Source organism: Wyeomyia smithii, chromosome 2 (assembly GCF_029784165.1).
Source record: "Wyeomyia smithii strain HCP4-BCI-WySm-NY-G18 chromosome 2, ASM2978416v1, whole genome shotgun sequence".
Lineage (NCBI taxonomy): Eukaryota > Metazoa > Arthropoda > Insecta > Diptera > Culicidae > Wyeomyia > Wyeomyia smithii.
The window spans coordinates 73,497,044-73,513,062 of record NC_073695.1 but is presented as its reverse complement, the minus strand read 5'-3'; the positions used below and the strand labels follow the sequence as shown (position 1 = coordinate 73,513,062).

Genomic DNA, 16,019 nt, shown 5'->3' with positions numbered 1-16,019 from the left:
CTGGTTATAACATAAACTTTATACAATTTCGATTGAAACTGGGTGTTTATACGATTTGTATTGCCATTTTTATACGATTTCTGGTTATCTGGGGCAGGCATGGGGAAACCACAGCACTCCAAAGCGCATGTGGCCCATCTGCTAACAAACACACCACGCAGGGCATTTCGTATTACCCATCGTTGCGAGCTCAAGACAAAACACTGGAGAACCATTTGTAAACACGTCAACCGAGGATTTTTAACTTCGGCACATGAGGCAACCGAGGGCTTGCAGTTTCGGGGAACACACCAAGCATTAGTCGCCACGAAGAGATTGACAATGGAGACATTGAGAACACTCGGGTTTGTGTTTGCCGAATCTTTCGAAGGGCTGTTTTATCTAGAACACTGCGGGTTTTTCGTTTTGTATACGCACTGAAGGGCAATCTAAATACCCTCCGTGGCATCGCTTGAAACACACACGCGGGTGGTTTGGTGGGTTTAGACATGCCTGATCTGGGGACTGCATTTCAATGGACGATGAGGCATATGTAAACACGGATTTCGCGCTGCTCCCAGGACAAAAATTCTATATGTCCAAGCCCAAGGGTTATTTCACCAAGTGGTTTGAATTCGTGTTCGCTGACGAGTTCGCTCGGAAGCTCGGATGGTGTGGCAGGGTATCTACAGCTGTGGCAAAAAAAAAAAGTTTTCAGCACCAGATCAACCTACATACAAGTTTACAGTTCCACTGTGCAAAGGATGATGGGCGGTATAAAACGAAAAGAGCGTGAATTCATCCGAAACTCAAACTAAATTTTTTTCTGTATTTTTCCTTTGAAGGTCAATAAATATGCAGCAAAATGATACCTCAAGATTTTTTCCGAGTGTTTTTTGACGAAGATATGTCCCATTGTGCGACCAAACATTAAATGGATCAAGCTTTATTGACTAAGTGTCATACGAACAAAACAAAACAATGAACCATATTAGCGCGGCTAGAGGTGGGGCATAGCACCCGGAACTGTAGTGTAGGTAGCAGAAAACTTCGAATATTTACGCAAATGATTCAATTCTCATCGTTTCTTTCTTGATACAGCTGCTTATTTATTTTATTTGAGATGTATAAGTGCAAATACCAGGTAATAAACCTCATAAACTACAGTCGAATCTCTCTATTGCGACAATTTATATAGCGATAAATCTTTTTATAGCGACATTCTCAATGGTCCCTTCTGCTTCACATTCATTAAAATTATTCCTTTTATTGCGACATTTCTCTGTCGTCCCTTGAGATGTCGCCATAAAACGATTCGACTGTAGTATAATAAACCTTACGGGAATGCTGCCAGACTTTAGATTTGAAGAAGCTAAAATTTTTATGCTAGTGACAACCGTCAAACTTGCATAGAAGTTTGGTCCCATGAATCGCAAGGGATTCCCAATATCCTCATATCTGATATTTTGCATGTTTCCGAATTAATCGACTGGGGCGTTTACCACGGGGGCGTTTTATACCTGTTTCCCCTGCACCTGGTATGAAAAATCTGCTTTTATTTACGGGTGTCCTAGAGTCCAGAGACTTACTTAAAAAAAATTGTTACAAAAGTACAATTTTTATAAGAACGAGTAGTTATTTATATGTATTCTATCAGATTTTGGCTGGCACGAATTTAGAAATTCGAGCGCTGAATTTGAATGTTTTCTCATTAAGCTGGTTTTCTGCAATAATTCTCAAATATTACAACACTAATGTAGGCAATACTTTCAGCATGAGAAAATGTGTAATTTCTCTCATTATGAATGTGACGATATTAGTAAAAAGTCTGCGATTTTATTTGTGCAATTTGTTCAGAGAAAAATATTATCCAATCGTATTTCTAATTACATTTATTTAAGAATTTCACCATTGATTACATTGGCCAACACAGGTGCACTCCAAAAGCTCGAACCGGAATATGGGAATATCATCGCTATTTAACCATTCCTGTGAATGTGAAAAACCTAAATGAGTTTTCTTCTTAAAAATAACGTTAAAGCGACGAACCCGGCGAGCAATTTCTATACGACACTCTCACGTAAGTTGACGCGTTTTGGTAACGGCTATGGACACCAAAATTCATAGGAATGGTTGAATAGCTATAATCTTTCGTTTTTTCCGGTTTGAGCCTCTGGAATGTACTTTTTTTCTTTGTGTCGATCAGTGTTATCATTATTCTGGTGACCAGGCTTGTTATTCTCCTCAATATGTAAAAAGAGCGGGGTTTAAATACACCGCACACTTCTTCTTCAGTATGAGCTCTGCATTGAGTATTTTTTTCATCATATATCTTTCTTGTAGTTTGTGCTGTGCTTCTGTCGCTCGTAGAAAATTAACACACTTGCTGCTCACAGAAGTACACCGCGGTGCGCACTGCTGAGATAATAGAACAGAGACAATTTAAATTTTCTCGTAGAACAATGTGATACGGAGTGTATGAGTGAGGTTGTTTTGATTTTCAATATAAAATATACTAGATTTACTCGAAATATTTGGCGTAATTTATCATGAATGACTTTTTTCACATAATAAAATATGTAAAGTGTACTTCCAAATATATACTGGTTTAAGTGAAGCCACACTAAACAAATGAAAACGACATCAAAAAACAAAAACAGACGAACACCTGTTTTTTTTTTTCATTTCAAGATGCAAAACAAACTCGATTAAAAGCGCAGCCTGGTATCCTACCAAAAGGCTTCACTCATTCTCAAGGGAATGTTAAAGCACTGCAGTGAAATCCGTTCTGTAGTTATTGTGCGTAATGTCCTTTCGTGTTAAAAAACTCTCATCAGGAAAGATATTTCAGATTCCACCACGATGTTTTTTTGCAAGCTTCTCAGATACATACGATTCGCTGCTCTTTTCAAGCAAGTACGTCGATTTGCTCACCAGTGTGAAAGCGGTTGTTCTCGCAGTGGAAGATATATTCTTACGCGCTAGTTGTTCTCTGAGGAGACACGACATACATGTTTGTGATATAGCAAAACCGGGATTTGAACATACAACGACTGGCTTATTACACCAGCATCGTACTCCGAGCCTCACTCGGGAAAGACTCAGTCTATCAAACACCTAAAACTAACTATTTGAAATAACCCAACTGCGAGGTCATCACGAATGCGATCCTCAGCTTTCTTTTCAAGATAATCTTGATAACTTGTATGATATGATGTGATTAAAATATGCAGTGAATTAGTGATTGTTCTGAGCTTCGATGACTAACGAATAATAAAACACATGCAGTTAACTTCGACAGCTCCATAGGGTGACTAGTAGAAGGTGCTAATAAATAATGGGTATTGGAAGATTGAATAGGATTATTAGCAGTTCGCATTTTTCAGTTCTGGGGTTGTTCGTATGCTGAGCAGGCATGATCGATAGAACAACCCTGTTATGTTAATGTTTATCAAAGTGAAAATTACAGATCAGAATATTTAAGAATAATCAACCTGTTAGAGCGCTATGAATTCGCACACGACTGAATAATCAGAATGCATTAGTCTTGTGAGTACGCAGGCAATGCAAGCCTTATGCACAGATGTGCCATTGCAGCAACGAGACAAAGTTAAATCAACGTTGTAATAGCATATTGGAAGGTCGCTCGAGGAAACACTGCAATCCATCAGACTAAGCTATATTTGAACATATTTTAGAGAGGTTCTCTCAGTTGCCGGCTGCATTTGATAATTACAGGGTTGCGTTGAATTAGAAAACAGTTTTTCCAGTGTTGTGATGGAATCTTCTGATATTTTGAGTGTGGACAAAAGTCCGGACAGTTACGATGAGTATAAATTTCCGCTTGACGAGCACTACCGAAAGATGGCTCAAGAAGGTCTCGGCGAAACGGACGAAATTTGTCAACAGTCGTTAACGCAGATGCGCGAATGGATCGCTAAACATCCCTTCATTGGCAAATGCCGAACGGATTCCCTGTTTCTGTTGCGTTTTCTTCGCATGAGGAAGTTTTCCGTTCCGAAAGCCCAGGAAACACTTGAACGCTATCTGGCAATGAGACAAGCTTTTCCGCACTGGTTCCAGAAGTTGGATCCACTGGATGCAGATATGCAAGAACTGCTTGAAGATAATCAATTCCAAATTTTAGGCCAGGACTCGAAACGACGGACGGTGAGTTTGATTAAGTTGAAATCTTTCAACGTGGAAAAGTTTACTTCGGCACATCAATCACGTCATATGCAGCTTCTGTTAGAGACTTTATTTGACGACGAGCGGACACAGATTGGAGGATACGTGGTAATGGCTCTCTAGCGGAATTGGCGATGTCCTGCCTGAGCCAAAAATTACGGGAGCGAATTTTCGTAAGTTAGAGCACTAAAAAAGTCGGTTTAGATAGCATATTTTTTTTTTGTGTGGACCCCACTGCGACCAGTAGTTGTTTGATCTTTTGTGGCATTGTCCGGACGTTTTTGCTGTTTGCACATTTCTGTTTTTTTTACCATTTTGCAGTGCTACTTATTGAGAAGTAACCTGCTCCGTGTTATAGTGCTTTTTGTCTTCTCCTTCAGACTTAGTAACCTACTACCTTCCTTATCGACCTTATCATATCCTCCTGCAGGCTATCACTCTAAAAGCATCTAACGTGCTATAGTCTATGATATTATAGAAGCTTTAGATCAGTGGTTATTAAGTCTGGAGGGAAGTTATAGTACTTTTTGTCTTCTCATCCAGATTTAGTAACCAACTTTCTTCCTTATCGATTCTATCATATCCTCCCGCAAGCTATCACTCTAAAAGCATATAACGTGCTATAGTCTATGATATTATCGAAGCTTTAGACGAGAGGTTATCAAATCTGGAGAGAAGATTTTGTGTGGAAGAGCCTGAGAATAAACCCATACTTAAAGTCCTTTTTGCGAACGAATGGTTTGGTTCTACTAAGATTCGAACCTATCACCATTCGCTTGTCAAAGCGGACTCTGTAACCTTGCGGCTACGAAGCTCGACTAGATAGCATAACTCATTACATTTGTTTTTTTTTGCGGTCGAAGCATAAAAGCTTTGTTGTTTTAAATATCAAAATCAAAATCTCGAGTTGATACGATCTTCAAGAACTGATTTTTTCTAAACATCCATTTACTTTTGATTTAAAAAAATGATTTTTTTTTTCAAATATACTATGGAATAGTAATGCGAGGTTAAAGAAAAAGAAGTAATAAATGTTCAAGTGAATATAAATTAAAATTAAAAGCTATACTGAACGTAAAACAAAAATGGAATTGGAGGAACGAAAAGTTTGAGATATCAAAAACAGCTGATATAACTTTAAAAAGTTGAATTTAGTTAGAAACTAATCAAAACGCATAACAGTTTCGCCACCGAATCACAGAAAACGTAGGCTTAAAGCCTCAAAAAAAACTAGTTGAACTAAGTGGCAATAGAAGCAAAAGTATCTGTACTACTAAAATAAATTGAAAGTCTGGTTTGGTTGTATACGATTGAGTAACATGCAAAGAACATCTCTAAACTTCGTATTTTCAGTTGCAGTGATGTCGGATATGGGCTAGAGAAAATACGAACAAAATTAAAAAGAGGGTAGTTATTAAATAAACAAAATCAGAAACACTGATAAACTAAATCGACTGAAAAAAATCGTCAACGCTTTAGAACGCACAACATAAACTTTGAAAAGCCGAAAATGTCGAAAGTTACTGTTCAAAAATGAACTATGAACACTGTAGCACATATAATAGCGGTTTAAATAATTAAAATCGGTGAGCAACTTGCTTAACATTTAAAAATAATATTTAAAAAATTAAGTTGAAAAAGGAGATAACCAATTCAGACGAATCTAAATAAATCCTAAGCCGTTGGCCTACATATAAATCATTTAGCGTCAATAACTCGGAACTGAAAATTGAAATCACTTATGTTTAACAAGCGACGAACCTAACTTTACTAATAAGCGAGTTCTGCAGACTAAAATTGACACTCACTACCAATACCCCTTTTCTTCACTTCCAGTGCCATAAATCCATGAGTGAAGCGAAAAAACACCTGGAGGAATCGTTGTTAACCACCGACTACGAGGGAGGCGCTCAGGATCCTCAAGAGCTGAAACGGAAATATATCAACCGCGCCCGGGGTATGCGAAATCAACTGCTGCATTTGGATCGAATGGAAATTGACGCCTCGCGGTACAAATCTCTGTGGCATCAAAGCTCTGATGACAGCATCGAGTCCGGAGTGGCCGGCAGCTTTAGACTGTTGAGCGTAGATTAGATTAGTGGCAAATAGCTTGCCTTCATAAAAGAAGATGCGGGGTGTTTTTTTCTTTGTTTGCTATTGTTCAGTCGACTCGGGACAGCCATCTTTAATTTATTCTACTCCAAGGCTTCGTAATATGTTTGTTTATATTATTCTTTTTGCTTCACCCTGAAGCTGGTTGGATGATAACTGTGAATTTCATTGTCAGTAGGCCGCTATAATCGGATGCAACGCTCTGGTGGTGAAAGAAACCAAAACAAGATTATGTTGCGAGATTAGGAACGTCATTCAAAACGATCACGAAATTTTGAGAAAAATTCATCCAAATACTATGTTTTATTGGATAGCAAAACTACATACCTGAAAGAAAACTGAAAGATGCGTTACGTTACGGTTATTCACTTAACAAAGTTGACAAAGTTCATGTCATGCTGTTAGGTTCTGCGGAGTAAAGCCAGTGGGTGAACATCACTTCATCATGGTTATATAAATTCACCGTTTCTCACATCGCTGCTGCTGCTCTGCAGCCGATTGTTTGTATCCGAAAGAGTATTTCGTCGCATGCTGCCCTGCCGAACAGTGAAAATTAACTGCTCTGCAGCAAGATTATCTAATTAATTCGGCTTACTGGATAAGGCAATCTATTCAGGTAGCTATCGCTTTTGAATTAATTTGATTTCTGAGTTTAAAGCGATTCCATCGATGTGATTGTTGTGAAATAAGCACCGGTAGACGTCTACTAGCAACACAGTATTACATACACTGGAGATAATTTGTTTTCGATAACTAGACAAAGTCGTTGAAATAATAAGTAGCAATAAATTGAATCAATAATAGATCAGTTCAGCTGTAAGTATACTAAACAAGGTGACAACGATTTTATTTTAGAATAATAACAATTCCAGTTCCCAATTTACCTGTATTGGCTCAATATAGATTCTAAAGAGATGACATGCGAATTTTTTTTAAAACGAAAATGTTTGTTGGTGTCAAAGGAACACGTCTGAGAAAAAATAAAGCTAAAAATTGTGCTTTAATTTACAAATGTGTAAGAATTGAAAAAACATGACTTTTAATGCTCAAGTCGCCTCTTAACCGATGTATCGAAAGTAGAAAAGTAAATCGAATCCTGTGATGTGTAACTAATAACGAAACTACGAAAATATCCGAAATGTAAAATTTTATGCTCGACTGTGACTTTCTCTGCAAGACAATATTTGCAAATAATGAAGAAACAACGAACATTTCATTGAAAAAAAAAAAAAACACATGTCATCGCGGTTAAATGCGCAAGGACAAATTGCGCAATCAGTCAAACTTGTATGCAAGTGTAATATTTTCAGCCAAAAAAACGTGTAAAAATTTGAAAATCCTAATTAAATCATAATACATGCTGAAACCTTCAATTTTACTTCCGTTCAATGATGTTGCCTGAAGCAGCAGCAACAGGTAAAATACACAGCAGAATTTATTTTGTATGACGAAAACATAAAAAAACTCGCATTTTCTCACAACGGCCGGCCTAGCGAAAAATTGTGAGTATGAGGGAATGTTGGTCTACTGGTGAGTCACCATTCCTGAAAATATCATTTTTGGGAATTCCCTTATAGTGGAGTAGTAGTCGACTAAGTGACCTACACAAGTATATAAATACTACTACTCCACTATAAGGAAATTCCCAAAAATGATATTTTCAGGAATGGTGACTCACCAGTAGACCAACATTCCCTCATACTCACAATTTTTCGCTAGACCGGCCGTTCTTGGGAAATTTGATTTTTTTAATAATTTGCCTACTCTACTTGTAACCTACACACTCAATGTTTGTGGTCGCTACCAGAAATTTCTTAAATAAATTCTTCAAATGAAAGTGAAATTGGTTTTCTTAACAGTTTTCTGATGTATTAGAGATCGTTTTCAATTAACAGAAATTTTAAATTTATTTTCACTACGTAACTTGAAAGCTGACTTGCATGCAAGTCCTTGCGCGATTTGTCCTTGCGCATTTAACCCGGGTACACATGTCATCGCTACGAATTTTGATGTAGAGGTGAATTGAACACAAAAAGTCAAAAATTTGCATGTATTATATGCATAAATTTCTTAAAGAGTGTTTTAAGGTGTTTTTGTAAACAGAAAATCATTTTCAAACATACGTAGTTTTGTAAATAATGTCTCAACTTTCAGCAATTTCCTGATAATTAACAAACATTTTCATGAAAAACAATCATATATCACAGATTCGAGTTTTGATTTAGAGGCAAATTGAAATTAAACAGTCATGATTTTGCATGTTTTAAGTAGTTTTGTGAATAATATTCTGAATATCAACGAACATTTAATTCAAAAAAAAAAAAAAAAATAGGCAAAAAAAGCATGGCTTTCCATTTTCCACATGGTTTTGTGATAAATGTTTCAATTTTAAATAATCAGATACCTATCATATTTTCTCAAATATCTTTTCTAAACATCATCGAACATTTTATTTTGCAAAAAAATTACAGATCATAGCTTTCAATTTTGATTTTGAGATAAATTCAGCACTAATATTCATGATTTTGCATGTTTTGTGAATAATATCCTGAGTTTTAGTAATCAGATACCTGTTATTTTTTCTCAGTTGTCTTGCCTGAACATCAACGAACATTTTAGTGGAAAAAGAATCACATGTCATCGCTTTGAACTTTGATTTTGGGGCAACATATAATGATTTTATATATATAATAAAAAGTCATAATTTTGCATGTTTTACGTAGTTTTGAAAATAAAATCTCAAGTTTTAGTAATCAGATACCTATTATTTTTCCTCGAATGTCTTTCCTGAACATCAACAAACATTTTCGTATAAAAAACCTGAACGACACCGCTTATTTTTTCGGTTTAAAATGATGATAATTGCTGTACACCTTAAAGACGAAGGGAATAATATCAATAAGATCAAGCGTTACGGAATTCCATTTTTATATAGTAGATTCTTTTTACAACAAATCAGCGCCATCTCTAAATATGTTTACAATTAACATACTACTTTAATTAAACCAGCAGTTATGTACTAACTTTCTAGATGAAGGAAATTAAAAAAAAATACGTTTGTTTAAATTTGAAATTTTTATTTCGATTCATTTTTATTGTAACTGCCAAGATTATTTTTCGGCTCGAATAAAGCTTTACTCGAATATATTTTTCGACTAAAGTTATATTATTTTTTATACTTCGAATTTTGCCATCACAGAAACTCTTTTAAAACCAAAATTTTTTCCGCGATGGATATTTTCGTCACGGCGACCAATATATTGATATACTGTGATATCCACTACCTATGAAAAACTAGGAGTAATAATCTTTATTTTGATCCCAAGACACCAAAAATAGATCATTTGGTTCAAAAGTTAAAAAAATGTAGCGAATAAAACCATTTTTTTTGGTCACCTTTTTTAGAAGCTGGTCGTCCTAACCGAGGGAATGTGCTATGAGTTATAACATCGAGTACAACATAGACAGTCAAGTCTGATGTTTTTGCTCTTTTCTGTTTTCTTGTTTGTGTTTGCTATATATACAAAAAATCTCGTCGCTCATTCATTCCTAAATTATAAAGAGTTTTTTACATAGATTACATCACTTTTTTGAATAATAACCAGATCCACTGTGTTTATTTAGGAAGCGTAAGGGCTAAGCCCCAACCGAAACAGCAAAATAATGAAAACAATCCGACCGACATTGACGTTTTTGTATCAGGTTTGACGTTTTCGTATTTCGATGTTATACTTTGTCAAATGTACAGCGAGGGATAGGAAAAGACATTCCCTCGGTCCTAACGAGCCAACGAAAAATACGGGTTTGATTATTTTCAACAAAAAACAATCCCTCAATTTTGAGCACAATTGAAGCTCTTTGGGTGACCACTTTCGATATAGGGTGACCATAAAAGACGGCTTTGTATTTCTTACATTACTATTTATTCCATAACTCTGGGATATGGTTTACAAATCCATCGGTTCAAATCTCCTATTTTGCGCTTCACTCCATCCATAGATTTTATTCAGTCTCCTCGGAAATCTTGCTGAAAACTCTGGTCCAGATTTGATGAAAATGTTTGTCATCTTTGACATCCTGCTTTCTTCCGGAAAGCGTCCGCCTCACCGGTGCTCGAAAGCTTTAGATTGGGCTCATCCGTAGACAAGTGGGGTTGTGGGGGTGGGGGAAAGTATTGCCGGCAGCGACGCCAAATTGGAATACATGATGCCAACTCAGGCCAAAACAAAGGAATAACATCATGGCTCTTAAAGAAAGGCAGCAATCTTTTTTGTACAAATTTCTTCTGGTAAATTTCTTGTTGTAAATTTGTTGATTCTGCCTGTGATGATAAAAGATGAGCTTTTTCTGTTACAAACTGCTTGCCAAATAAAATTTTTCTTGGAGAATTTAGCCATTTTTTGTCCTGAAATATTTCTCGGTATTATCTATGGCCATTGCAAAGCTGTTTGAAGTCTTCCACGACGTATGTTTCACCGTCCATTGCGTTGCATGGAAGTTTTGTGGTTTTGGACAAATTTGGCTTTCTTGTGAGTTCACGTATCGAGAGGTGAGGATTTTCGGTACGACTGTACAAAACTCGTTCGCACACAACTTTATCGTTCGTCGACTATTTGGGCACCGTTTACACGGTGACAAAAAAGTCCGGTCACACTTTTTTGAGGTCGTCTGTAGCCTACACGTTGCATCTCTCTGGTGCCATCTATATGTCAAATGAAAGGGTGAACTTTGCTGCCCAAAGTGGCAGAGTTTCGTTTCTGTGCAGTTTGTTTACATTGAGTTGTGAGCCATGGCAGAGTTAAGAGCAGCTGTTATCGCTGAATATGTGAAAGTGTACATACCCGGACACATATTCAAACACCTAAGACCGCTCGTAATTAACCGGAAATTTGTGTACCGGACCATAAATCGGTACCTAGAGACCGGAGGCACCGAGGACAAGGCACGATCTGGACGACCAAGGTCTGTAAGAACTCCAAGGCTGAAAAAGATTATAAATAATAATTATTATAAATACAAGACCGCATTCGTCGGAATCCCGCCCAATCTGCACGGAAGCTGGCCAGGAACCTTAAAATGAACCGAGAATCAATCCGCCTGCTTCTGCGCAAGGATTTAAAAGTTACACCGTACAAAAAAACAGGTGGTTCATGGGGTTACCAAAGCTACAAAGGACAAGAGGTACCAACGGTCGCGGGAGTTTCTCGGTTGGCGCGCAGATGACGAGATTATTTTTTCGAACGAGAAGCTGTTCGTTTTGGAGCAAACAGTCAATCGTCAAAATGATCGAGTTAGGAGTGTGAGCCTCCAGCAAGCTCCTGCGGACAAGCTGAACGTTTCCCGGTTCCAAAATAAGACGTCAGTGATGGTTTGGGGAGCCATTTGCGAGAGAGGTAAACTGCCTCTTATTTTTATCGATAAAGGGGTCAAAATCAACGCAGCGTACTACCTGGACACGGTTTTGAATAAAAATGTTCTGCCTCAAGCTGAACTATTGTTTGAAGACGATTACTACTGCTTCCAGCAAGATCCAGCAAGATCCAGCCCATTCAGGCGTGGTGTGAGGAAAACTTGACCGATTTCATTTCGAAGAATGAATGGCCTCCGTCATCTCCGGATCTGAATGCACTGGATTATTTCGTGTGGGGATACATGATGTTGAAGCTGAGCGCGAAATGTGCAATTCGGCTAATATCCATACGATGTGAATTATATCGTGCTCGTTGGTAATAAAAATGGTTTTAAATTTAATAAAACAACATGGAAGCACAAGTGAGGATGAAAAGGACGACGAGACAATTGTTACGTGCAACAATATAGCAATGTAACAAAAATATCTTTAATTCATAATAATCTCACAATCCACTTTCCTATTTTTTGTCATCAAATCCAAAATGAAAACTGAATCTTCTCTTTATTAATATTACTTCTAATCAAAGAGCGGAACAGCATTTTTTCAAACGTAAAGATTTATGACAGAAGAAAACAGTCACACGTTTTGATCATTGGGTTTCGCAGCGCAACAAATAAATTCTTGTAGCATCAAATATTCTTCGTGAAAAAGTCAAATTTGATGCAAGGGCCTTACGATCGCTTACCTGTCGCCAGTAACCACTAGGCTACAACACACTTTCGAATGTTAGACGAAACACAGTACAGTAATAATACACTGGTTCGTGAACATGCCACAGGTTGAAACATACTGGATATTAGCCAACTTCTCAATTATTTTGGATATTAGCCAAAATTGTTTCGCATTTGTTGCCTTCCCAGATGCATTTTTTGACAATCGGCTTCCGTAGGGACCTTGTTTAGGGTGTGTACCATCACGAGAAACTGTTTTCTCGATTCTGGTAAAAATGGCATATTAGCCAATTTTTGAATTATGGGCAGCATCGTAGCATGCGACAAGTCGCTCAACATTTTTTTTCATAATCAGTCAAATAGTCGCGATTCGAGAATACGTTTTCGGGAATGAATTTAGTTTGGAATATAATAGCTTTCATGGCCCTTTTTCATCCTCCACCTGCACTTCTTCCGTACAAAAATCACAAGTGCGCTTTAGTTGTCTACGAGCATGGACCAAGCTTAGTGGCCTAAGAGGGCTACAGTATGATCAAAATTTTGTAGATTGCCATCGCGCCGCGACGAATTTATTTGAGCAGAGCGTTCTCCGGAATCTAAAAAAAAACAAGATTTCCCGCCATAGGACCTTGACGAATTTCTTTGCTAATGTCGCTCTCGGTAATCACCAGTTAGCCTGTTTTATTTCATTCTCGCTTATTTTCCGTTGGTCTAGTTCTGCCACTGTTTGTTGTGCCAATAACCAACGCCCGGGGAGGCGACTCCACCCAGGACCCTAACTCACAACCCGTTGATTAACGGACCGGCGAACAGTGGGACCAAACTGAAAAAGACGGACAAAAGTCCTTTTCGACGTTTTAGCATATAGGTGTCTTCAGAGAAGTTTTCTAATACGCGATTTCAATATATTTTAAGATATTCGTTGAAAATGTTATTAAGGGGATATTCAGTCAAAATGAAAGCAAAATGAATGAAATTTAGGTCTTCGGCAAAGTTGTAGAACTATAAAATTTATAGATTTTTCTCGAAGACGTTAAGTGTCTATATTGTAAAACCATTGAGATATAGCTAAATTTTCTGTCAACACCCCCTTAAAATCAATTTATTGAGTTTCTTGAGTTTGAAACGCATTTAATAGAGTTGACATATTCTACAAAGTTGTTGATATCATCAAGATACACAACTTTTCTTAAAACTTCAATATCGTATATCGAATGGTTTGCTAAGAAAATTAGTTTTGAGCCTAAATTTTACTCATTGTCTAATTAATATTTCTCAATGAGTGGCACTTTGTGGCAGCCAAAATTCGTACCTTTTAATCAGTCGTTGTGTACACTAGAAGTGTACGAAAAATCATGGCCGGGTATGATCGGGTATTATGGTTTTCCCAGCAATCTTTTCGATCATTGGTATGATTTTCTGATTGGTATGAACATTTCTGATGACCTTGTATACGGATTTCACACTAACTCGACCAGATGTTGGCAGCAACCTCTCAGTAATTATTGTAACTTTGTAAGTATGAAAGCCTGCCTAAACAAAGCAATTTCGCAAACTTTTTTTCGATAATTTATTCAGACTGACTTTTGAAAAGGTCTGAACATTTTATGTCTTTTGTATGATAAGATATTTATATCAAAATAATGAAGAGGAATAGCGAAAAGTTTCGAGGGATGGTTTTTAGGAAACTGTCTGAATTTTCATTTCAAATTATTGGAAAAATTAAATTTGGAAATCGTACACTAAAAGAAGATATTCTCAAAAACAAAAATTGATTTGAGAAGAAAAAGGCCATTTTAGATTTCTCAACGCATCGTTTTTATACAGACATTTTAAAAAAGGCACTTTAAGAAAAAAAAAACTTTTGCGAATAATTTTTTCGTGTCCTTGGAATGTTTTCAGTGCTTAAATTTTTAAATTTTCAATTAAAAATAAAAAAAGCAAGTCCAGGCAATTCCCTATAAGTTATCTCTTGACAAGTTTTCTCTATATCTTACAAGTAATTAAATATATCCATTATAAAAAAGGTTAAAATTTTCATACTTTTGTAGAGTTAGTTAGTATATCCACAAAGTTTCATGGAATTCTGAGAGATTGCTGCCAACATCTCGAGTTAGTGTGAAATCCGTATACAAGGTCATCAGAAATGTGATTGGTATGATCGAAAAGATTACTGGGAAAACCAAAATACCCGATCATACCCGGCCATGATTTTTCGTACACTTCTAGTGTACACAACGACTGATTAAAAGATGCTAATTTTGGCTGCCACAAAGTGCCACTCATTGATATATATTAATTGAACAATGAGTAACATTTAGGCCCAAAACTAATTTTCTTAGCAAACCATTCGATATACGATATTGAAGTCTTGAGAAAAGTTGTGTATATCTATTAAATGCGATTCAAACTCAAGAAACTCAATAAATTGATTTGAAAGGGGTGTTGAAAAAAAATTTAACTATATCTCAATGGTTTTACAATATAGACACTTAGTGTCTTCGAGAAAAATTCATAAATTTTATAGTTCTACAACTTTGCCGAAGACTTAAATTTTATATCTTGCAACTAGATGTTGTTGCTTATATTTTGATTGAATACCCCCTTAATAACATTTCAACGAATATCTTAAAATATTTAAAATCGCATATTAGAAAACTTCTCTGAAGACACCTATACGCTAAAACGTCGAAAAAGACTTTTGTCCGTCTTTTTTCAGTTTGGTCCCACTGTGCGGCGCCAACGGCGTGATCCCAGTGATTTTTCGCCTCAGTTGGGTTGGTTGTGAGTGGATCACGCCACCCCACAACCATCGACAGTTATGTCGGCGGTGGGATTCAAACCCGGGTCACCAGTGTGGTTGGTGGAGACGTTACCAACTACGTTAATCCGTCGCTCATTAGTTAGTCCAGGTTCAATCACTTGTCGACTACCTCGATTTCATCACCGCTATGCTGAATCCGTGGTCGGATATTAACACGGTTTTCTCTGGGGTCGATTGTAGGGTTCTGTGCATCATCCTGACTACGGGAATATCCATATTGAGTGGTATTCAATAATTTTGGGATATTTTCCAGAGCAAAAGTCGTCATCTTGGATTTAAAAAAGGCATGCCGATTTAATTTCTGGCGTTTCTGTTTTTTTACCACTTGATGTTTCTTTTGTTTGCTACTTCTTCGAATGGTGAATCCTCATTGAATTCAAAAGAGGCCGATTTCGAGTCACCACTTCGAATTTTCAAAAGCACAAGACTCGGAAACACTCATTGCGTTCCCTTTGAAAATTCTATTTTATGTTCGCTTCACCACAGGAAACATAAAATAGAATTTTCAAAAGGAACGCATTAACTATTTCCGAGTCTTGTGCTTTCGAAAATTCGTGACTCGAAGTCGGCCATTTTTGGATTCAATGAAGTTTCACTTTAACAAACAGATAACTTTTAATCTGCCTGGTTTAAAAGTCACGTCCACTGTCAAACGTGATTTTGCAGTGTTTTCAACACTATAAAATTAGTTTTATTTACAAGCCGAAGATGGATTGATTGTGCAATCGAAAAGCAGTGTTGCCGATCAGCTGACCACTAAAAGCTGTATGGTCTGAAATTACCATAAAAAATGAGTTTCATCATTGGAACATGATTATTTTGACATCAAGAA

The 16,019-nt window shown here is 36.9% G+C and overlaps 1 protein-coding gene across 1 annotated transcript; it reads left to right on the top strand.

Annotated features, from left to right (window-relative positions):
• The first annotated feature begins 3,594 nt into the window (after positions 1-3,594).
• LOC129719684 (clavesin-2-like) lies at positions 3,595-4,290 on the top strand. The gene has a single exon (XM_055671075.1). It carries the CDS (start codon positions 3,757-3,759, stop codon positions 4,288-4,290), a length of 534 nt encoding a protein of 177 aa, XP_055527050.1. The 5' UTR covers positions 3,595-3,756.
• Positions 4,291-16,019: the final 11,729 nt, after the last annotated feature.

What these genes read in the sequence shown, in the direction of transcription:
- LOC129719684 (XM_055671075.1), top strand. Translation starts at nt 3,757, where the DNA reads ATGGAATCTTCTGATATTTTGAGTGTGGACAAAAGTCCGGACAGTTAC.